At 44.2% G+C, this 21511-nt stretch overlaps 1 protein-coding gene across 1 annotated transcript; it reads right to left on the bottom strand.

The window, feature by feature from the left end:
* Positions 1 to 4340: 4340 nt before the first annotated feature.
* Positions 4341 to 20032, bottom strand: Slfn5 (schlafen family member 5). The gene is made up of 6 exons (XM_038328429.1): positions 19946 to 20032; positions 15014 to 15079; positions 11953 to 12980; positions 10613 to 10738; positions 5621 to 6335; positions 4341 to 5450 (listed from the first exon to the last, which is right to left on the bottom strand). Exons 3-6 carry the CDS (start codon positions 12950 to 12952, stop codon positions 4649 to 4651), a joined length of 2643 nt encoding a protein of 880 aa, XP_038184357.1. The 5' UTR covers positions 12953 to 12980; positions 15014 to 15079; positions 19946 to 20032; the 3' UTR covers positions 4341 to 4648.
* Between the last annotated feature and the right edge of the window lie 1479 nt (positions 20033 to 21511).

The following is a 21511-nucleotide window of genomic DNA, read 5'->3' on the forward strand; positions in this document are numbered from 1 at the left end:
CGCGACAGAATTAAATCCTCTTGCTTTTACATCAACTGTGATGTGAGAGTGGTCTCTTGGGGTGATTCCTCCTTGGTGATTGGACTTTAGGGTCCAACACCACAATTTTTTGAGCCAAATTTGAAGCAAACTTTATTAAATACCAGCCAGGTCCATAGATACTGGCCAGGTCCATTCCTAGGATTCCCAGAGTAGGACCCCAAATTACATTAATCAGGGGCTTATCAAGGTGAAACATACATATAGGTCTGTGTACTTCACACCTTCATCCAATCAGAGACAAGCATAAATCCTGATATATGTCCTGACTGTGTACCTCCTGCCTACATGTGATCAAGCATACATGTTGTGCAATTGGTCTGCCCACTCTCGTTTACAGAAGTGAAAATACTGCACCTGCTATCCTACATGAACCTCCTGCATCCCGTCTGTCCGTGGACAGTGGGACTTACAGGCCAGGAGCATTTTTGTCCTATAAATGTCTTAAGAACAGTAATTTAAACTTGAAAGAAAGCTTTAGCAATCACACATGATTACCTTCCCACTGCCGTGCTCTCCACCATGAGAGTCTCTGGAACTATAAGCCCCCAAATGAAATGCTTTTGAAAACAGTTTTTCTTGTCATGGTGTTTTGTCACAGCAATAAAAAGTAACTAAGACATCCCCCCCACCCCCCACCCCGCTTCATATGAGTGCCTGCAGGACCCCGGATCCACTTTTGCTTGAGAAGAGCCTTGTTTTAGAAATGACCCTCGTATTCTTTGACAGCTGCAGGCAATAAATAATACGCTCTCAATTGTGCTAATTTTGGCTTTGCAGTCACCAAGATGTGGACTCCCAGCATTCTCTCGGTTACAGCGTTAGGTTATTTTGCTGAAATTCGAAGAGGAGAGGCAAGGTGGCCCTCGGAACTCTTAACACTTTTTTCTTTTACTAATCTTTGTGCATTTTGCCTTAACTTTAATTTAATTTAAAAACTATTTTATTTTTCAGAAGCAGTGAGTGAGTCATCTCTTACATACCAGGAAATAGCAAAGAGATTGTTGTCTCTGGTCCAGCAAAATTACTCAATCGCCTTGGAACCTTGCCCTGTGTGTCACTGAGGGACAGATTAGGGAAGTTTGACCTTCCCCAAGGGGATATACTATCTCGCTGTCAAGTCAGTTGGCTAGGAGTTAAAAACTGGATAAAATCCACTGGGGGGGGGGAAGGATTAAATATTACTTAGATCCTGAAGGAAAACAAAGATGGGCATGGCTGCTCCTAGGCTTTGTTAAGGAGAAGGCTTTTATTGTAGATATGAGGGACAGTACAGCAAGAGGCATCTGGAAGGGTCCAGACTGAACCAGGCCATGAGAGAAAAGGTTGGGGTTGAGTAAGAGAGGGAGAGAGGGGGTCAGAAGAGAGGATAGGCAGGCCAAGAAAGGAGCCTAGGACCAAGAGAGCAGAGGACTGAAATGACTGGTTTATAGAGGAACGAGAAGCTGGGCAGAGGAATCTGCTGGAGAGGATTAAGGTAGGGGACGTGGTGAGAAGTACTGGCAGGAGCCACGGGTATGGCGCAAGCCTTGTCCTGGGTTTCTTAGGGAACTGACAGATCTTTGTGACAACCACTAAGAAGTCTATCTTTTAAACAACAGGAACTGTGAGCGAAGGAAGCTTTGTTGAAACGACTTAAAGTAAGGGAGAAAGAAGCCAGTTCCCAAAGCCGTTACTGTCATCCTCACAACCCAGTAGTAACCCAGTTACTACTTAGAAATCATATGTGTGTATTTACTGGGTCAGGGAGACGTGTGTGCCAAAGCTCTCACTGGCGGTCAGAGGCAATTGTGAACTCTGCTTTCGCTCTCCGCCGTGTGGGTTACAGGGCTCAAGTTGTCAGGCTTGGTGTCAAGTGCCTCCACCTGCTGGGCTGTCTCCCAGCCCACTGCCACGACTTTTGTGGAAACTGCAGATGCTGTCCAAACTGCAGATGCTGTCCGTCAAGCAACTCTTCCTTTCGGCTGGCTTCGGCTGCCTTAAGTGCCCACAGCTGCTTGAAGGGCTTGGTTTCAGCAGCACAAGCTGTAAGGAGATTTCCAGAAGGTGGCAGAAACCTTAGTAGTCCTTGCATAGCTCCTAGAGAAACCACCTCATCTGTTCCAGAGCAAGGCCACCATGGGGACAGCCTAAAGAGACTCTGGGATAGCTACCATTGCTCCAGAGGGTTATCTAAGCTGTCCCCGCTCTCATTGTCAGCATGTCCAAGTCCAGGAGACCTTGTTCCTGGGCACTGTCCTCTGGTGCTACAGCAGAGACCTCAGTAAAACCCTGTCTGGGTTCCTTTTTGTCTATGCCTGTGGCCTTTTATCAAGGAGAGGTAAGCTGGGCTAGTTGCAGGAAGAGCAAACAGCACCAGGGCTGATGGCCAAGCACACTGTTAGGGTTTTTACTGCTATGACAAAACACCATGACCAAAAGCCAGTTGGGGAGGAGAGGGTTTGTTTTTCTTACCAGCCCATCACTGGGGGAAGTCAGGTCAGAAACCCAAATAGGTCAGGAACCTGTATCCATTTCCCCAGTGCTGGGATTATGTGTGCATCACCACGCCCCTCTTCTTTCTGTGGTTTCTAGCTTCTGAACTCAGCATGGCAAGCACTCCACTGACTGAGCAATTTCTCCAGACCTCTACTATCTTTACAATTACTATTGTTTCCATAGAAACCAGATGTCAGTCATTTGAATTCCCAGTGTCTTGCCTTCCTCCTTGACTTCATTCTATTGGTTAGTGTGGTCTGATGCCATCACCTGTGTGTGTGTGTGTGTGTGTGTGTGTGTGTAACACACAATATCCCAAAGAGCCAGGCGGTGGTGGCGCACGCCTTTAATCCCAGCACTCGGGAGGCAGAGGCAGGCGGATCTCTGAGTTTGAGGCCAGCCTGGTCTAAAAGAGCTAGTTCCAGGACAGGCTCTAGAAACTACAGGGAAACCCTGTCTCGAAAAACCAAAAAAAAAAAAAAAATCCCAAAGACCTGATTGTCATTGTTTTTGAGGGAAGGAAAAAGAAAGCAATAAGATGCAAAAGAAGAAAGAATAATTCCATTATACTTGCAAAATTTTATGTCTTTTATTAAAAAAATAAAGCTTGAAACAAATATGACAGTGAGTCAGCACTTCAAAATTCTATGTGGTAAAAATCTATTTTGTATAGTTTTTAAATCCCCCACTCACTATACATCAACATTCACTATGACTATGAAATGTTTATCCAGGATACAGGTTGATAAAGACTGAGAAAGTGATTCATAAAGCCATTACATTCATAAGTAACAACACACACAAGGCAAGATCCCATCAAGTATTACGTGGTACAGAACCTAGAGTCATAAAAAGCAAGAGCTGCGTACTCCCTTTGGCATCAGTTTCCCTTCCTCAGAGTCAAATACTGCTACCAATTTTTAAGGTACATTTCCAAAAATCCTTAATGTGTTTACAAGCAATGACTCAACTCTGGAAGCATAGGATAGGCATGGTTTTGAATGATGCTTTGTTCACGATACAGAACACCTTAGAGATGGTCCCACACAAATGTGATGAAGATCTCACATTTTCTGGCTTCATGCTATGATGGATGTTGTGAAAGTCTGCAAGTTACTCCCTTCAAGCCATCTGAATTAACATTACTATTATTCTGTATTCTGCTACTAGAAGCAAAACTCTATACTTCCACCCAGAATTCTTTACACATGTGTAAAGTCTCTGTGTAGAGTAAGTTCCTTAGAGAGGAATCTCAAGCTAAATTTATAAGCATTCAAGCTTCTCATGGTCATTGCTAGATCCTTCTGGAAGGAAGTACAATACACGGAAGTATTTCCCACTAAATGGCACGTCATCACTCCTGCTGGGTATGCCACACTCCTGCCACCATAAGCAATCACTCTATGTGTAGGAACTATTTAAATTCCTGTGCCCTTTCACCTAATGCATTCTTTGTCCTACTTTCTTTTGATCTTGGAAATTTTCTGTTATGTATAGAAAAGAAATTTTTGAAGCAAGGTCTCACTATGCAACCCTATTTGGCCTGGAACTCACTATATTAGCCAAGCTGGCCTCAAACTCTCAGAGATCCACCTGCCTCTGCCTCCTGAGTGTTGGGATTAAACTACCACGTATAGGAACTTTAGATGGGGAAAGAAACTAAATTATGACCTTTGCTGCCAGCATTTCCCCAGCATATTGTTTTTTTTTTTTGACCCTTTTGTCTTTTTGTTGTTGTTATTTGTTTTTTTAAGACAGGATTTCTCTGTGTTGCCCTGGCTGTCCTGGAACTCACTCTGTAGACCAGGCTGGCCTTGAACTCACAGAGATTCACCTGCCTCGGCCTCCCATGTGCTGGGATTCAAGGTGTGCACCACAATATCTTCCCCACACAAACACACAAACACAAACAAACACACACACACAACTATGAGAGAGAAAAAGATCTCAGTGCCAGCTAATTACCCTAGTCTCTAATACTACTATCTGAATTCTTCACACTTGTAATTGAGGAGAGTACTTGACTTGGCAGGTGGCTGTACAGGAAATGTTTTGCTGTTTAAATGTTTAGATCAAAGAGTTTCAAAGTCATCTAGAGACCGGACCTATCTAATTGAAGACTGGTATCTTCTTATCGAAGCAAAACCTTTTTAATGTACAGATGTGTTCTTGCCCTGGAAGCCAGGCAGAGCAGAACATTGTAAAAAATGTCTGTCTCCGATCCCACTGGAATGATCCCAAACACTATGCTTCTTTCCATGCCTGAAAATTGGTGAACACCAGCCAACACGATGTGATTCCCCGGAGTATCCAACTCCTCCCTGACCTGCACTGCTACACTGATCTGAGACATGGTCCTCTTCCTCAATGCTAGGAGAATCTTCTCTTTAAATTTTACTACATCTTTGGCTTTGCTGCAAAGAACAGCAACATCCCTGGGGTAATAGCCAGACACCCAGAGACACTGGCACTTCTCAGCTACAAAAGTTGCCATTTGCTCCAAATTCAAGCAATCAATTGTCTCTAAACTGCCTGTGACACTTGGAGTCAATTCAAGTTCTTGGCCCATGTTCAGGGCTTCTGGGGGGACATTTGGGGGAGGATTGTCTCTGATTTGCTGCATTATCCCTTGCAGGTAATTGACTATGTCATCTCCATTGCGGAGCATCCTGGTGAGCTTCAAAACTGGCCCCTGGTGCTGGAGTTCAGGGAGGCCACTGCAACACAAGTGGTTGGTCTGAAAATAATCCAGAAAAACGTAGAGAACTCCTGGACCATCTCTCCCTCTCTGGATGATGGATTTTGCCTTTGCATACCAATCCCCATCTTCAGTTCGGAAATGCTGAGCTTCATCCACAACAATGTGTTTAATGTTAGGAAAGGCATCTCTCATGAAGTTTGTCCGTGTCACTGCCTGGCAGATGTTTCTCCTGCTGCAAGTGTAAGAAACACAGTCAGGCTTCTTCAGCCAAGAGAAGTAAGTCAACCTAAACTATAGTTACAGTCCCTGAACATGGTTACTATAACCCAGAGCTTAGCCTGTGAATGCCACACCCACTAAAATTGCCCAACAGAAAGAAATAGATGGAGTCAGGCTACATACCTCACAAACCTCTTCAAAGACTGGTTCTCACAGATATAGAGAATGTCCTCAGTTTGACATCTGAACACATTCCTAATCTTCTCCATGATCCTGAGGGCCAGAGTGGTCTTCCCTGATCCGGGTGTGCCGTGAACAAACAACTCTCTGTTCTTACAAAGATCCTTTACAAGCAGCTGGTACTGCTGGTCTGTGAGTAGCGTCACCACCTCAGAGTTAAACTCTTCGCTTAGGAAGGATCTGAACCCTAACGAGACGATCACAAGGGATTGCAACAGAGCTTCCATCTGCTGCACGCTTGCGAAGTTATAGGATTCGGGGTAAATGGGCATTTCTAAGCTGGCCCTTACTGTTTGATTGGGACCCAGCTGCAAGGCCAAGGGAATGATGCCTAGTCTCCCAGTGTATCCACCCATGTTCACCAACTTCTGCTTCAGGGTCCGGGAGACTGTCATAGAATACCGCCTGTACCCCAGATCCCACTTGTTGCAAATGGTGTACAGGATTGGGACATTGTTTGGGGAAATCAGAAGAGCATCGCAGATGACACCCTGCTTCTTTTGAAGACCCAGGTCCACAGCCCAGCTGTGGGAGAAAATCAGTACCCCTTGAGAGAAAGAGCGCATTTCCATGTTTATTAAGTTTCTGAGTCCTCTGTGCTCTGAGATGAGGTCCTTGTAGAGCCATTCTGGAGTATATGTAATCCTGTCGGGTGACACTAGGCAAGGAAAAACATCCAAATAAGTTAGAGACTCACAGGACAAGCTAATAATCACAATGACTGTGGGAATCTTTCTGGAATAAGCACTCTGACACCAATGAAAGGGGAAGAGAGGAGATGTCACCAGTCACCAGGATGGCTCCTGAAAGCCTTCGGATCCCAGGTCTAATCCATACGTGCATTTTATACTCTGAAATTACAATACAAGGTGGAGTAGGCAAGCAAGCAAGATTTTACAGAAGGGTACAGGGCTGTCAACAGGATTTTAAGAACCATGACCTGTGTCTCAGCTATTTCTCCAGATCATTCTGTTTCAGGTAGTAAGCAAAGTCATCCTTGGCAAACAAGCAGTACAAGCAGCACCTTAAGTAAATCACTAAATAAATTGATAAATCAATATCTAATAATTGGTCTTTTCTACCTCAGTCTACTTCATCATTATATGATGTAGATTCTGCCAGCCTGCCATGTGTCAAGGATCAGTTTTATGTTAGTAACAAAAAGATAAGCCATCCTGTGTCTTGGGGAAGCCCATAACCAGTTGTGATAGACACAGACAACTCTGAGTACAAAGTAGCAAAGGCAACAAGAAAGAGCCTCATTAGCACTGTGTGAACATTAGTGAAAAATACAGCTTAGCAAAAAAAAAAAAAAAAGACAATTGCAAGTCTTTACAAGTCTTTATGGAAAAGACACAGCTCAGCTGAGCCTCAGAGGGTACCATCTAGTTAGCCAGCAAAAGGGTGTGGGACTAGAGAGATAATCAAAAGAGAAGCATGAGCTAGGAATTTTGACACATGTGTTTAATCTCAGGACTCAGGAGACAGAGGCAAGCAGATCTCTGTTGAGTTACAGGCCAAACCAGGGCCACATAGTAAGACTGTCTATAAAAAGTAGAAGCATGTATAAATGTGGAGACAACAAACACCACAGCTCAGTCAGATAACTTCACCCAATTTGTGTTTCCAGAAGAGAGAGACAAAGAGAGGGGGATGGTGGTACAGGGAAAGCATCCAGGAACCGTCTGGACACTTGGCAGAAGCCACATGCTGACTGGCTTAGGGAGCAGAGCAATGGGTTAGGAGTTAGGGCAGCTTGGTTATAGGAGAGGCAGCATGAAGGAGGTTTCCATTGTGAATGAGGGAACTATTTTGTGTGTTGACTGTGATGGTGGCTACACAAAACGATGGGTGTGCCAACATCCCAAATTGCACCACAAAAATGTCTACCTCAAGAGGTTAATTCTGATTTTTAAAGGTCTTTAAAAAGATTTTTTTTTTTTTTTTGGTTTTTCGAGACAGGGTTTCCCTGTAGTTTCTAGAGCCTGTCCTGGAGCTAGCTCTTGTAGACCAGGCTGGCCTCGAACTCAGAGATCCGCCTGCCTCTGCCTCCCGAGTGCTGGGATTAAAGGCGTGCGCCACCACCGCCCGGCCCTTTAAAAAGATTTTTATATGTTGTATGTATGAGTATATATAAAGATGCAAGACACCTATAAAACGTTTTGTATGTATACTATTAATAAATGATGTATACCTATTGGGTACATATTATATGTATATGAGTCTCTTAGAATCTGACTGGAATCTAACACAAACTATAAATACACTCCAAAAAAAATCAAATTCACACTTGTAAGGCAGAGGTAGGTGGATCTCTGTGAGTTCAAGGCCAGTCTGGTCTACATAGTGAGTTCCAGGACAGCCAGGACTACTTAGTGAGACCCTGTCTAAAAACAAAGACAGAAACAAAAAAAATCAAATTCAAACCAAAATTTGTGTTTCAAATTCAAGGTACGAAGTAGAAACAAGGTTGCGTTCATATTTCTGTGTCTGACTGACTGAATGCACAACGAACACTCCAAGAGATAGAATTTTGAACAATTAATTTTTTCCTTTTTTTAAAAAAAAAAGATTTGTTTATTTTTTATGTACATGGGTATTTTGTCTGCATGAATGTCTGTGTACTGTGTGTGTAGAGTACCTGCAGAGGCCAGAAGGTGGCATCTGATCTCTCGGCGCTGGAGTTTCAAATGTTTGTTAGCCTTTATATGGGTGCTGGGAATCAAATCAGGGTCCCTGTAGGAGCAACAAGTGTTCTTAACTGCTAAGCTGTCTTTCCAGTCTCTGAACAATTAATTTTTAAAGTGCTTACACAGAGCAATACGCAGATTCTAAAGAAAAATGGGAGGTTGTCATAACAGGAGAGACGTCTTGGTGGTGCTTAGTTAACTGGATACACAGACAGCTTGGACGCACCAATAAAGTACGTCTGGGCTGAGAGAAATACTAGACTGGACCCAGTAGTATCCTGCTACGCTTTTTCTACTGCCATTTTAATTTGACATTGTGTTTGAAATAATTAACCAATGAACTAAAGAAATAAAAGATCATAAATACAGGAAAAGTTACTTGAAATTATCTTTTCTCTTTGCATTAATATGTTTACTAAGTAAGAATTTAACAAAACCATAAGCTTTTCCTGCATATGGGCAGATAAACATAAGAAATTGTAATCATAAAAGATTACACACTCTAAAAATGGCATTAACATATAAAGTAACAATGTTATAAAGCTTTGAAATGATTGGGACTTATGTCATATTTCATTGATTGTAAATGTAATTCAATGTTTCACTAGTCACATATCTAATAGTTTAATTAGCAATATTATCTTTCAGGGCTAATAAAATGATAATAGGTTGTTAAGCAAATGTAAGAGAGAAGTTGTGTCTAATCAACCAGGCAATCCATGTTGAACTATGAAAAAATTACTATTGTAAAATTGACAGTTATTTCCAAATCAGCTCACTGATTACATATGTTGGCCATCACAATAATATCAGATTCTTCTCTTTTCTTTTTGATATAACACAATGCTTCTAAGATTCTTCTAGAAGAAAATCACCATGGTAAGACCACACTGATAAACATGGGTCTGGGCATTTATTTTGGACTGCACTTTGGCAATGTTCATCTAAATGAATAAACAATCATTACTGCTCAGAATGTATCCTTAGAACACATTAATTATTTATAGAAAAATGTGTATCATACTGCTTAAAATAGAAAAGGTGCCAGGCTTGTGGCACGTGCCTTTAATTGTGAGTTCCACACCAGCCTGGTCTACAAAGTGAGTTGTGGGTCAGCCAGGGTTATACAGAAAAATCCTGTCTTGAAAAACCAAAAAGAAAGAAAGAGAGCGAGAGAGAGAGGGAGAGAGAGAGAAAGAGAGAGAGAGAGAGGGAGGGAGGGGGAGGGAGGGAGGGGGAGGGGGTGAAGGAGGGGAAGGGAGGGGAAGGAAGAGATGGAGGGAAGGAGGGAGGGAGGGAGGGAGAGAGGGAGGAAGGAGAGAAGAAAGATGAGAAAGAAAGAAATAAAGAAATTTTTTTCAAAATAAAGGAATCTGAAAAAGAAACGATGGCAGAGCATTTGTGGAGTTTAGTTATCTATTTTCTTTATGTGGTAGTTGTACAAGTTTCATGGTACAATACTTACTAAATCTTTGTTCTATGTCCTGTCTGTATGCAAAAGTTTCATAGTGGAATAACTAAAACTAAGAAAAATCCATGTTTAGAAACACTAGAATGTTTAGAAACATTTTTACGATGAAAAAAAATCAAGAATATCCACGAACAGGGTCATGACAAGATGTGCCTGAACAGGGTTTACACCCAGCCCTGTGCTTGCACATAGCACTTAATGAACACATTTGTAGTGGCTTCCCTGATGGCACACACCTTTAATCCCGGTAGCCACAATGACACACACCTTTAATCCCAGTAGCTAAACCAGGTGGTAGTTTTACACCCCCTTAATCCCAGAACTAGAGAGGATTTTAAAATGGGAGGAGACAGCTCTCAGTCTCATTCTGAGGCTTCCTGGAGGCAGCATCACCATTTTCAGACTGAGGTCGAGGTAAGAGCCAATGGCTCGCTGCTTTGTTTTTCTGGTCTTTAGGTTGAACCCCAGTATCTGTCTCTGAGTTTTTATTAATCATGCTTCACCCATTTTCACGGCTATGTTCCATTCTGTAACTATTTTGCAATGTACTTACCCATTGTGGTAGCAGTTGTAAGCCATCGTGTGCGTGCTGGGAATCAAACCAGGGTCCTCTGAAAGAGCAGCCAATGCTTTTCCCTGCTAAATCATAGCTCCAACCCCTCTCTAAACTTCCCCATGAGTGGTTTTATATGGACATAAAAATCAAGGGTTTTTTTTTTCCTCTAAATATAAGAACAATCAACATGTCCTTTGGTGGCCAGAGATGACAATTACCTGGAAAGTAATCCTTCTGCAATTCTTCCACGCTTTTCAAATTCTTATGTATGTACACAGTCTTGCTGCGGGGTGTGGTGTGTACAGTCCTCCTCGAGACAACCATCTGAGGAAAACTGGAAAGATCTGAGGAAACAAGAAACAAGAGTTGAGTATACAGAGGGCAGATCCTGCTTCTTAGATGAGCCATGTTAACTCAAAGCTGGGATCTGCAGATATTTGCATTTCCAGCACAGATCGAATGGAAACCAAACCCAGGTCCTCTGCAAGAGCCACCCATGCTCTTAACCTCTGAGCCGCCTCTCCAAATCCTTAATATTTACTCATATTGAAATAACATCTTTTATATTTTGAGAATACTATTTTAAGTATATGTGAGTAGAGGATGAGAAGGTCGGTGGGGGTAGAGTTCTGAAATGGACCCTTTTGTTTGTTTTGTCACTTTTGAAGTTACCATTAGCTTTCTCTCATCTAATTTTGCTTTTTCTTTCCTTGTCCAAAGCTTATGCCTATCACATCCCTGCTCTCTAGCCTACCATTTATGGTTATCATACTGTGGATCCTGAAATGGGAAAATGGGGAAACTGTGGTTTGTTCATGAAAAACTCAAAGAAAGGATTAAGAATAATTTTTTTGGGTTGGGAGATGGCCCAGCAGTTAAGAGAACTGACTATTCTTCCAGAGGACCCGGGTTCTGTTCCCAGCACCCACGTGGCAGCTCACAACCATCAGTAACTCCAGGTTCAGTGGATCCAATGTCCTCTTCTGGCCTCCACAGGCACTGCGCATACATGTTACACAGCTATCATGCAGGTAAAATATCTATAAATGTAAAATAAAATTAATTTTTTTATAAGAGTGCTCTAAACATGGGAAGAGGAACCTGTCAGGAAGTTAGAAAAGACACAGCTATTGGTGTGAAAAGGGGATTTGCTGAATAATTAAATACAAGCTGGTCATCAGAAAGGAAGAGGTTGCACCACACACGTGAAGCAAGCAGTGCCAAGCATGGTGGTTCATATCTGTTGTCAACACACTTGCAGGCTGCAGCAGGAGGGTGTTGAGTCTGAGGCCAGCCTAGGCTACCCTGCCTCAATTAAACAAGAAAGAATGTCGAATAGAAGTAACTAGTTCAGATTGCCCCTGAACCAGCCGCTAATGGGACTGCCATTGTGGTGAACACAGAATATTTAAGATGAGCAGTCAGGGGGAAGGAGAGTGGCCCATCTATAGGAATCAATCTCTTTTCCCAAATACCAAAGAATTACACATCTCCTTTTTCTCTCTGCCCTCCCACCCCCCCCAGCAAAGATTCTAATATTTCTGTCTTGTTCCCTGACCTGAGTCGGTTTCTATCATCCAAGCTGCCCAGTCCTTTGTGGCTAGCTGCTTCGCCTCATTGTCCTTCGTCTCCCAGGAGTCAGGCACTTTGGCAAACGCTGCACAGCAGAACTGTCCCACCTTGACTGCACAGACGTATCCACGGAGAGCCCCTTTATCATACACTTCAAGGACGTTGACGTCATATTGCACCTTATGGACTTGTGAGCAGAAGTGGTGGACAGGCATCTTCCTGATGCAGCCGTCAATAGTGGCCCACAAGGTGGAAGGATTTATCTTTTCCTTTTCACATCCAATGACTTGATGGGTCTCATCATGCACACCGAAAAACACATATCCTCCTTCAGAATTGGCAAACGCAGAAACACACTTGGGGAGTTTCTCTTTAATGCCCTTGGAAACGTCTGCGGAGAACATTTGAAATTCAACATGTGGGGACTCTGTGATGCTGAGTTTTTCCAGGTACTGAAGCTGCTGTTTACCAAATAAATCAGAAGCTAAGATCACCTGATCATCAACCAGAGGTTGCTGTGGATTTAATAAGTTGGGATCACCAACATTCCCAAAAGCCTGAACCTTTCTTCGGAGGAATAGTAGGGCTTCTAGAGAATCCATGACCTCAGTAGATGTTCCACTTCTATGGTACAGATTGGAACACAAGGTGGCGAGCCGCACACCTGAGGCTGCCACGTTCCATGAGTTCACAAATAGTAAAAAGAGTCTTCCCTGCAGCATCTCATCTACATGGCTTATGAACAATGGTGGCAGATCCAGACCCACTCCGTCACTCTCATAATTGTAGTCTTCATTCTCGATCTCAACCTTGACCACTCCCCCACCAGAATTCAGCAGAGCACACACTGCTTGCGAGATGACCTCATTCTGTCTCATCTGCTGTGCAGGGTCCATTCCCGCCCTTTGCCTAAGCCCAAGGGTGGCTTTTCCTCCATCTATGATACATTCAGCAAAGCTCAATTCCAGACTTGCCAGGAAACTCATCTTCTCAGGCGTTAGTTGAGATATTTTCCTGAAAGGGGAAATGATAGAACCATTAGGACAGGACGGGAATGAGGATGCGGGAAAGCAAATGTAAGGGCGCCTTTCTGAAATTGGCCCTTTATCCCTACACAGCCTGAGGCCAGCTTCAAGAAAGAAGCAAAGTCTGTGGGATGTCCATTTTCACCGCAGAACTGATCACAAGGCACTGTTCATCCCGATTCTGCTTTCTTTTTCAATTTTGGTGTGTGTGTGTGTGTGTGTGTGTGTGTGTGTGTGTGTGTACACATGTCACAACACATGCTTGTGGAGGTCAGAGGACAGCTCTCAGGAGTCAGTTCTCTCCTACCTTGTGGGATCTGAGGGTAGAACTCAGGTTGCCAGGCCTATGGGCAAGCACCTCTACTCATTGAGCCATCTGTGAGGCTCACTGTGATCTGGGGAACTATTTTGGTCAAGTTCTCTGAGTGGCAGCCTCTCGGGTCATTTGCAAAACCCAGGAAATTTTCTGGTAGTACTTGTGGGCTTCAGGTAGGAAGCTTCCTTAGCCAAATGCAATCTCTGCTGTACGCTGATTTTTGACATCTTTCTTGGTTCTTTGCCTCTCTCCACTGATTGAAAATGGGGGATTTTTAAGTATATTTTCTTAACCCAATCAATTTTGTTAGGAATTTTTCATCATTGCTATTGAACAGATTATTTTGAATCCTCTGATCCAAATGTTTTCCACTGTATCATAAAGTTACACACACATACACACACATCTTCACACACAGAGATAGACACTGCATGCCCACATACAGAGTATCCACGCAATGCAAATATTTTTAAGATTTATTTATTTATTTATTTATACAGTATCCTGCCTGTAGGCCAGAAGAGGGCACCAGATCTCATTATAGGTGGTTGTGAGCCACCATGTGGTTGCTGGGAATTGAACTCAGGACCTCTGGAAGAGCAGTCAGTTCTCTTAACCGCTGAGCCATCTCTCCAGCCCCATGTAATGCAAATTTGATCAGGGAGATTGAAACAGAATGCTTACAGCTATACCTGGAAGAATTTGGAGTTCTCTAAATCATAAAGAAAATTAGTGACTATTTGGAACAATAAGGACATCCTTTTGATGTATACTCTAAACATTTAAGAAGCAAGTTTTTCTAGCCAGGATGTGGTGGCACACACCTTTAATCCCAGCACCCGAGAGGCAGAGGCAGGCAGATCTCTGTGAGTTCGAGGCTATCCTGGTCTACAAGAGCTAGTTCCAGGACAAACATCAAAGCTATACAGAGAAACCCTGTTTCAAAAAACAAAACAAAAATAAATAAATGAAGGAAGAAGAAGTAAAGGAGGAGGAGGAGGAGGAGGAGGAAGAAGAAGAAGAAGAAGAAGAAGAAGAAGAAGAAGAAGAAGAAGAAGAAGAAGAAGAAGAAGAAGAAGAAGAAGAAGAAGAAGTTTTTCTAGATGAGCAGGGTATTTAGACTTACAACACCCTGAAGAGCTGTCAATCATTGGGAAGAAAAGAAGTATCTCTCCACCTGCATCTCATATCTCCAATCTTTCACCCCAGACTCTACAATTTGCGTACCCTCAAGAGGCTGTAAACCAAATAGATGACTTTTTGGATCAAAGCTAAAATCTCATGACAAAAAAACTCAAGATAGATAAATAACCATACCTGGTTTTATTAGTGACCTATGATTATTTGTCTAAATGGACATCAGTTTAGAGAGAACTGTGAATTCATTGATCTGTAAGGCCAGTTCTGCCCTGCAAATCTCATTGTTATGAGCAACACAAAAAAGAGAAGGGGATAAAAAGGAATAAGCTGGTCCTAGCAAGGACTCCACAAAATGAGAACCACTAACAAAACTCAGGTACCAAACTGAAAGTAGATAGCTGTGAACTCAATACAAAGAAAAAGAATTCAGAGCCAGTGCCTGCTCACTACATCAGTGCAGAACCAACAGTTTCTAGCAACAATGTGCAAGAGGCTCTATGGGTACTCATGGGTCAAAGAGGCACTGTGGGTACTCACCTGGCCAAAGAAGCTCTAAGGGCACTCACCTGGCCAAAGGCTGGGATCTCGAGCTACAAGTGGTGGCACAGCGTCTTGTTGGGACCTCTCAGGAACTGTGGATATAAGTTAATAAGAGCACTCACTTGAGAACGTTGTATTGGTTCTGCACTCACTATAATAAGGGATTTGGCCACCATCACTTGCTTTGGCTAGAACCCAAAGACAGGCAGGGGAGTAGGAAAGCCTGCTAAGGAACCACAAAGGAAGGCTTGGGTGTGGTCTGACTGAGATTGCTGTCGGTGGGGAAAGAGGCAAGCTGCTAGAAATGGATCGTCCTTCATGATTAGTTTGGGGAACATTACTGGTTTTCTGAGTTGGAAGAGGAGGCAAAATTAGGGAAGTTGTCAGTTTGATGTGGGAGAGTCTTCTGTTTGAATTGATTTCATTGATTAATAAAAAAATAAATAAACTGCCTGGCTCATTTAATGGGCCAGCCCTTAGGTGGGTGGAGTAGACAGAACAGGAAGAAGGAAGTGAGGTAGATGGCTCAGTCAGACCACGCCTCTCCTAAGAGACTGTCGTGCCTCTCCTCAGGGAGAGAGACTCAATGAAGCTCCGGCCCAAGATGGACGTACCCTAGAATCTTTCCCGGTAAGGCACCACTCTGTGGTGCTACACAGATTATTAGATATGGGTTAATCAAGATGTGAGTAAGAGGCTGGAACTAATGGGCCAGGCAGTGTTTAAATGAATGCAGTTTGTGTGTTGTTATTTCAGGGCATAAACTAGCCAAGCGGCCAGGAGCTGGGCGGCGGGAAGCGGCCTGCAGCTCCCCACTACATCAGTTGTTACCCAACCAGCTTTTGAACAATCGGGGACTGTGGTCTATTTGCTACAGAGTGTAGTCAAAATCATATTCTCTCTCCCTCTCTTCCCCCCATTCCCGTGTGTGTGTGTGTGTGTGTGTGTGTGTGTGTGTGTGTGTGTCTCAATAGTCTTCCCATAGTTTGGGCAGACATTTCATATAAATGACACTAAATGCATTATATAGAAAGAAAGGGATGAAGAGATGACTCAGTAAAAGAGCACTGACTACTCTTCCAGAGGACCTAGTTCAAATCCTAGCCCCACATGGTGGCTAACAACTGTCTGTAACTCCAGTTCCAGTGGATCTTGTACCCACTTCTGACTTCCAAGGGCACTAATACACATGGTGAACTGGCATGCAGGCAAGTCAAACTTCCAGACATATAAAATAAGTCTTTTTAAAAGTTATTTATTCATTTGGTTGGTTGGGGTTTTTTGTTGTTGTTTTCAGACAGAATTTCTCTGTGTAACAGCTCTGGCTGTTCTGGAACTTGCTTTGTTGACCAGGCTGGTCTCAAACTCACAAGAATCTGCCTCCAGAGTGCTGGGACTAAAGGTGTGTGTCACCATGACCCAGCTTATTTTTACTTTATGTAGCTGGGTGTTTGGTCCACATGTATGTATGTGTGTGCCTAGTTCCTGCGGAGACCAGGAAAGGGAGTAGATTCCTTGAAACTGGAGTTACTGATGGTTATGAACCACCATCCTAGTGGGAGCTAGGAATCAATCAAAGTCCTCTGGAAGAGTAGTCAATGCTCTTAATTGCTGAGCCACCTCCCTAGCCCCAAACAAATAAATCTTTTTTAAAACACAGAAAAGAGGGCTAGGATCCCTCCAAACCCAAACCCATCCAGCCGCTATCCAAACTATTAGCCACACCTCACCCCCAAACCTGCCTATCCTCCTGCAACCTTAGTGCAACTCTGAAACACAGCTTGCTCCAATACTGAGGGAACTTAAGAGGGACTAAGAGCTTGCTACAACACTGGGGGACGGGGCAATCTTGACTTGCCCTGTAGTCAGACTGATGATTATCTTAAATATCACCATAGAACCTACATCCAGCAACTGATGGAGGCAGAGGCAAAGACCCACATCAGAGCACTGGACTGAGCTCCCAAAGTCCAGTTGCAGACTGGAAGGAATGAGAATATGAGCAAGGAGGTCAAGACCATGATGGGTTCACCCACTGAAACAGTTTACCTGAGCTAATGGGAGCTCACCAATCCCAGCCAGACTGGAAAGGAACAGGCATAGGACCAAACTAGTGCCTCTGAATGTGGTTGACAGTTGCATGGCTAGGGCAGACTGTAGGACCACTGGCAGTGGCACCAGGATTTATCCCTACTGCATGTACTGGCTTTTTGGGATCCAGTTCTCTTTGGATGTATACCTTGCTCAGCCTAGCTATAGTAGGGAGGGCCTTGGACCTTTCCACAAGACAATGTGCCTTATCCTCTCTGAGGATTAGATGGGGGTAGGGTGGGAGGATGTTTGGAGGGAATGGGAGGAGGGGAGGGAGTAGGAACTTGAATTGGTATTTTTTAAATCTAATAAATAAATTTAAAAAACAGTTTAAAAGTTAAATTGAATTAAAGGACTAAAATATGTCATATAATTAAAAAAATAGAAAAGAAAGCCAGGCAGTAGTAGTGCATACCTTTAATCCCAGCACTCGGGGAGGCAGAGGCAGGCAGATCTCTGAGTTCAAGGTCAGCCTGGTCTACAAAGTCAGTTCCAGGACAGCCAAGGTTACACAGAGAAACCCTGTCTCAACAAAAAAAAGAATGAATGAATGAGCGAATGAAAGAAAAGAAAAACAACATACTGAACTATAAGAATTTCCCTTTTTGAAAGATACTGTTGAGAATGAAAATATAAGTACTTGGATGAAAGAAGATGTTTGCAAATTATTTTTTCTGATGAAGAATTTGTATCTAAATTACATTCAAAAGATGCAAAGACAATAAGAAAACAGGGGCTAGCCAGGGTGTGGCACAGCACTTACCTTGCTAATGGGAGGCCCCTGAGATTGTTCTTAGAAACCAAAACAAAGCCAGAACACAGGAAGGTGGGCTTGGTGACAACCTTGGTGACCTGAAACCCCATGCTTAGTGGAGGTAGGATTTCTAGGCTGGACTGGGACATATAGCTAGACCTTGTCTAAAGAAAAAAGGGGGTGGGGAGAAAGATGGATGGGAGAAAGGAAAAGTGGGATGGAGGGAGGGAGAGGAGAAATGAAGGAAGAAACCCGGTTTTACAATGGATAAAGGAGGTGCTAGAGAGACATTCGGTGGCTGCTTTCCAGCCGACCTGGGTTGAATTCAGTAATGCCTCAATAAATCTATCTAAGACTGCATGCATAAATTATCTTGAAGACACAAATTTAAAATATTTATTTGGGATATTATGAGTTCAAAATCCACAAAGAAATTCATGAGTCCACTGATTTTTTTTCCTATGGAAACTAAATCTATGATTTAAAAAAAAATCAATGGCTCTAATCCTGCATACTGCACTTTGAGATTTTTTATTAAAGACGGAGTCTTGCTATCAGCCCTGGCTGACCTAGTACTTACCACATAGACCAGGTGTCTCTTGAACTCACAGAGATCCACCTGCATCTGTCTCTCCAGTGCTGGGATTAAGGGAGTAGGTCTCATCACTTTAAGACTTTGGAACTTTTAGATGCCTCCAATTTTTCCTGCTCCCTTGTTTGTTGTGAGTTTAGACTTCTCAGACCCACCAAGTCCCTTCTCAGCAATAACCCATTGTGGAGAAAGAGCCTGTTGTCCCTTACAGCTACTTAAGAGCAGGATGGAATCGCCTCAAGGAATTTGAGAGTAGTTTTTTTTTTTTTTTTTCTGTTGTGTTTTGTTTCACATTGTCACTAACAAAGTAATCCTCCAAGATACCAGGGCTTCCAAGACAGTTGTTTGGACCCAACAGCAACTACTGAAAGTTCTCCCACCAAGATAATTCTGAAATGGATTTCCGCTTTCTAATGAGCACAATTCCCATCAGCCAGGAAAGCACCGGGTCACGTCACTCTCTTCTTTTGTTTGCACAAAGATAGTGAAACTCACCACAAGTTTTTAAATGCCGTCTGGCATTTAAACCCTTCCTTCTGGCTCAGGATGCTGTCACACTAAGCATTTAAACCCTTCCTTCTGGCACAGGATGCTGTGGCACTAAGCAGCTGCTCTGGTATTGATGGAGCCACAGGAACCCTTAGTTCCCCTCTGCCTGCCCCGCATACACACACACACACACACACACACACACAGAGGAGAGAGAGAGAGAGAGAGAGAGAGAGAGAGAGAGAGAGAGAGAGAGAGAGAGAGGAGAGAGAGAGAGAGAGAGAGAGGAGAAGAAGAAGAGAGAGAAAGAGAGGAGAGGGAGAAAGAGAGAGAAGAGAGAGAGAAAGAGAGAGAGAGAGAGAGAGAGAGAGAGAGAGAGAGAGCAGTTTCTATTTCCCTGTAAGGACAAACCCAGTTTTGATCTTTTGGGTAGGGAGGGGGGCCAGGCAACTTTTCAAAGATTGCACCCACTTCCTCTTAGGAGCTTGCCTCTGAACCATCAGCCACCACCTCACCCAACCTTTCAGAAAAGGACCTGAGAAACTACTACAAATCCCTCCATGTCTCCCCTCCCTTCCTCTCTCACTTCTGCTTTCAGAACCACCCCGTGTACTGAATTCTACTTAACCCATTGTCATCAGTGCTGGGCTCCCCTCAGTCAGTCGAACACTAAGGCCGGGATGGGGGGAGCTTAGAGGCCGTTCTGGTGACACACCCGACACTATCTCTCCCCTCCCCCGGGACAGGACATCACTTGGCCTTCTTCCTCAAGACACCCGGGTACCAGATTCAGATGTTTGCCCCCTCAAGTGCAGCAAGACAGGTCTTATAAAACTGGGTTTGGGAAGGTTTGGGCTCCCCTTCCCAAGCCTCCCAGCTCCGGGCCACCCAGTGGGAAGAGAACTCTGGAATTCCAGGCACTGTCCCCTGACTTCCCACAACCTCCGGGGGGGGGGGGGGGGGTAGTGGAGCGACCCTGATGACCCTGGGTTTTAGGAAAACTTGTGCAAGGGACCGCGGGGGACCCGTTACCGGCCAGTGTCTGTCCTCCGCAGAGCGTCTGCCTCCTGGCGTCAGAGCTGAAGTCTCCGCGTTCCAGAGTGGAGACCTCTACCCTTCAGGCTCTTGTCCTTATATCAGCTGAGCGTGCTGACATCGCGCGGGGTGGGGCACTGTGTAAAAACCAGCCCTCTTCGATTGGACCAGGAACCCCTCCCCCCCCCCCCCCCCCCCCGTGCAGCCAGCAACCTTGGTGAACTTTAAGGAGAAAGGAAAGGACTATTTTTTTTTCTTATTTTTCACTTCGAATGGGGCGTTTATAGTTCTTACCGCCACTCAGGGAAGAAAATCTGATGTAGTTCCATGTCCCCCTAGACCTCCCCGACCCCATCTGGGCCTTCTCGGGACACTCCAGACTCCACTGTTCCAGGTTCCCTCTCCTCTTGGAAGTCCCTCGGTTTTTGCTGGAATCGCCACATCAGGGGCTTCACCTCGCCTAGCGACTGCGATCATCAGGGTGGAGGGAGGGAGTGATGGAGGCATCGGGAAGAAGTCAAGGCAAAAAATTAAAGTTCTCCTTTGTCTCTACTTCCCCAAACATTCGAGGTTGTTGATTCCTCTACTTTTTTCTGCAGGTGCTCTACCCTCCAGTAGCTGGTTCCTGCCGGACACATTGGCTCGTGGGCCGGGAGCGGTACTTGCTAGTTCGCAAGGATCCAGAGCCGGATATGCTGCAACTGGGGGGGGGGGGGGGGGGGAGGAGGGACACAACACCTGGTGCAGCCAAGATCTCCTGATCTTGTGACACTTGGAACTCCTAAAACGTTCGCTCTAGTCCTGACTCCAACTGTCGCCTCTTCTGCTCTTCCTTGCACTTCTTAATATTCTGACGAGCATGTATTTCTCTTCTTACAAGTCAGGTACACACGCACGCACGACCGGTCAGCCCTGGAACCCCTGTAGCCCAGGGAAGTCTCTCCTCCCTCCTCCCCTTCTCTCCCCTACAAACTAAAGAGGCGACAGGAGGGAGGGGGGGAGTAGGTGGGGGATTGTCAAAGAGACTTAAAGCTACTGATAATCCCTCTATTAATTACGGATTCTGCTGCCAGCACTTTCCCTCCTTCCCCAGTCTGGAGGCTGCAGTCAGTCAATCCTGGTCCAGGAAAAAAACTCAAGGGTGTCTCAGAGAGATTGATGTTGGGATATTGTGGCATCATGACTGATGAGGTCTTTGGGGGGGGGGGGGTACTTCGGTGAAAACACCCTTTCATAGCAGTCAGGAGATAGATAGAGCCTGATCAGCCCTTCCACATTTTTCTTTTGGAAATACAAATAACTAGTTTATTATATTCCCTTTTAAGCAAAAATGTATCTCCTACTTTCCCTATGTGTGTGTGTTCATGTGTGTGCAAGTGTACATGTGTGTACAGATATGCATGTACATGTATGTGTTTATACATGTAGGCCAGAGGGCATCTCATTTGTCATTCTGTACGCATCATCTACCTTGTGTTCTGAGGCAGACCCTTTCATTGGCCTGGAACTCACCAAGTAGGCTAAGATGGCTACTTAGCCAGCAAGCCCCTGGGATCTGAGTGA

Source organism: Arvicola amphibius, chromosome 4 (genome assembly GCF_903992535.2).
Source record: "Arvicola amphibius chromosome 4, mArvAmp1.2, whole genome shotgun sequence".
NCBI lineage: Eukaryota > Metazoa > Chordata > Mammalia > Rodentia > Cricetidae > Arvicola > Arvicola amphibius.

Bases quoted from the DNA above. Each gene is read 5' to 3' on its own strand.
- Slfn5 (XM_038328429.1), bottom strand. From the start codon at position 12,952: ATGAGTTTCCTGGCAAGTCTGGAATTGAGCTTTGCTGAATGTATCATA. The intron at 10,739-11,952 runs GTCAGGGAACAA...TTGTTTCCTCAG, and splicing joins GATGATAGAAACCGACTCAG to ATCTTTCCAGTTTTCCTCAG. The intron at 5,451-5,620 runs GTATGTAGCCTG...TTACACTTGCAG, and splicing joins TCTTTGAAGAGGTTTGTGAG to CAGGAGAAACATCTGCCAGG.